Below are 1691 nucleotides of genomic sequence, written 5' to 3' on the forward strand. Positions count from 1 at the left end.
AGTTTTTTCTTACCAATATATGTGTTTAAGTATTTGTGTAGGTTTGAGCAGGTACACTGGGGTGCAACATAAAATGTCTACCTTACCATATGTTGTATTAAAAAACATTTGAAAGCCAGGATTATGATCCACCTAATGATATGCTATCAACAGAGCCAAGAGCATGAATTATTTTTAAAACTCATTATCAAGAAAAACAAAATACATGTAAAATACATTGCTTGTCTTTTCTGAACAAAACCCACTGTAAGGCAATTTTTCCACTCTTTACTCAGATCTTACTTCCATTGCTTTTACATGCAGACTGGGAAAAAGACAGGACCCAGGAATGAGAAACCACACATCTCTAACCAGTTTCATCCTCCTGGGATTGACAGATGACCCTCAGCTACAGATTCTGATTTTTATATTTCTACTGATCACCTACATGTTGAGTGTAACTGGAAACCTGAGCATCATCATCCTCACGTTAGTGGATTCTCACCTTAAAACTGCTATGTACTTTTTTCTCCAAAATTTTTCTTTGTTAGAAATCTCATTCACTTCTGCCTGCATTCCTAGATTCTTGTACAGCATATCAACAGGTGACAGGAGTGTTACATATAATGCTTGTGTATGCCAACTACTTTTTACAGATGTTTTTGCAGTAGCAGAATTTTTTCTCTTGGCCACCATGTCATTTGATCGATACGTAGCCATATGCAAACCCCTGCATTACATGACTATTATGAACTACACGGTCTGTAAAAGGCTCGTCTTCTGCTGTTGGATGACTACATTGTTGATCATATTGCTACCACTTAACTTGGGACTGGACTTGGAATTCTGTGCCTCTAATGCCATTGACCACTTTGCATGTGATGCTAACCCAATATTGAAGATCTCATGCTCAGATACATGGTTCATAGAGCAGATGGTTATTGTCTGCTCTGTGATGGTTTTTATTGTGACACTGCTGTGTGTAGTTCTGTCCTACATGTACATTATCAGAACAATTCTAAGACTCCCCTCTGCCCAGCAGAGGACAAGAGCCTTTTCTACCTGTTCTTCCCACATTATCGTGGTTTCTATCACCTATGGCAGCTGCATCTTTGTTTATATCAAGCCTTCAGCAAAAGATGAAATGGCCATTAATAAGGGAGTATCTATACTCACTACTTCCATTTCCCCCATGTTAACCCTTTCATTTACACTCTGAGGAACAAACAAGTGAAACAAGCCTTTAATGTCTTAGTCAAAAGATTTCTATTGCTCTCAAAGAATTAGGGGAACACTGATGTCTAGTTCCCTAAGCACTTTTTCTTCTGTTTCTGCCTAATTTTTTCTTTTCATCATCTATATTTGTCCTTTCATCCAGTACTGACCCTGGTCAATTTACCGCTTTCATTTCCTTACAAAAAAGCTTCTTTCAGATGATAATTGTAATGAAGAAAAATGAGAATAGGTGTTTCAGGCAATCAAAACTTGATTTCACTACTAAGATTTCCTTACCATTGCTGAAAGGATTGGAAAATTTATCTTAAAATATTAGTACAATAGTGAGCATCATAACTCGAAAGTACACACACACAGAAAAACAAAAATAAAACAAAATCCTTACTTTAATGAGAAGGGGCTTAATATTGAAAAGAATCAATACTTTTCTAAGTGTTATGTGGTAAAATTTCATAAATGCAAAATATTTTTCAAGT

At 36.2% G+C, this 1691-nt stretch overlaps 1 protein-coding gene across 1 annotated transcript; it reads left to right on the top strand.

Moving 5' to 3' along the window:
• The first annotated feature begins 328 nt into the window (after positions 1–328).
• On the top strand, positions 329–1198 carry LOC130685087 (olfactory receptor 6C2-like). The gene has a single exon (XM_057508275.1). It carries the CDS (start codon positions 329–331, stop codon positions 1196–1198), a length of 870 nt encoding a protein of 289 aa, XP_057364258.1.
• The last annotated feature ends 493 nt before the right edge of the window (positions 1199–1691 follow it).

Source organism: Manis pentadactyla, chromosome 10, assembly GCF_030020395.1.
Source record: "Manis pentadactyla isolate mManPen7 chromosome 10, mManPen7.hap1, whole genome shotgun sequence".
Taxonomy (NCBI): Eukaryota; Metazoa; Chordata; class Mammalia; order Pholidota; family Manidae; genus Manis; species Manis pentadactyla.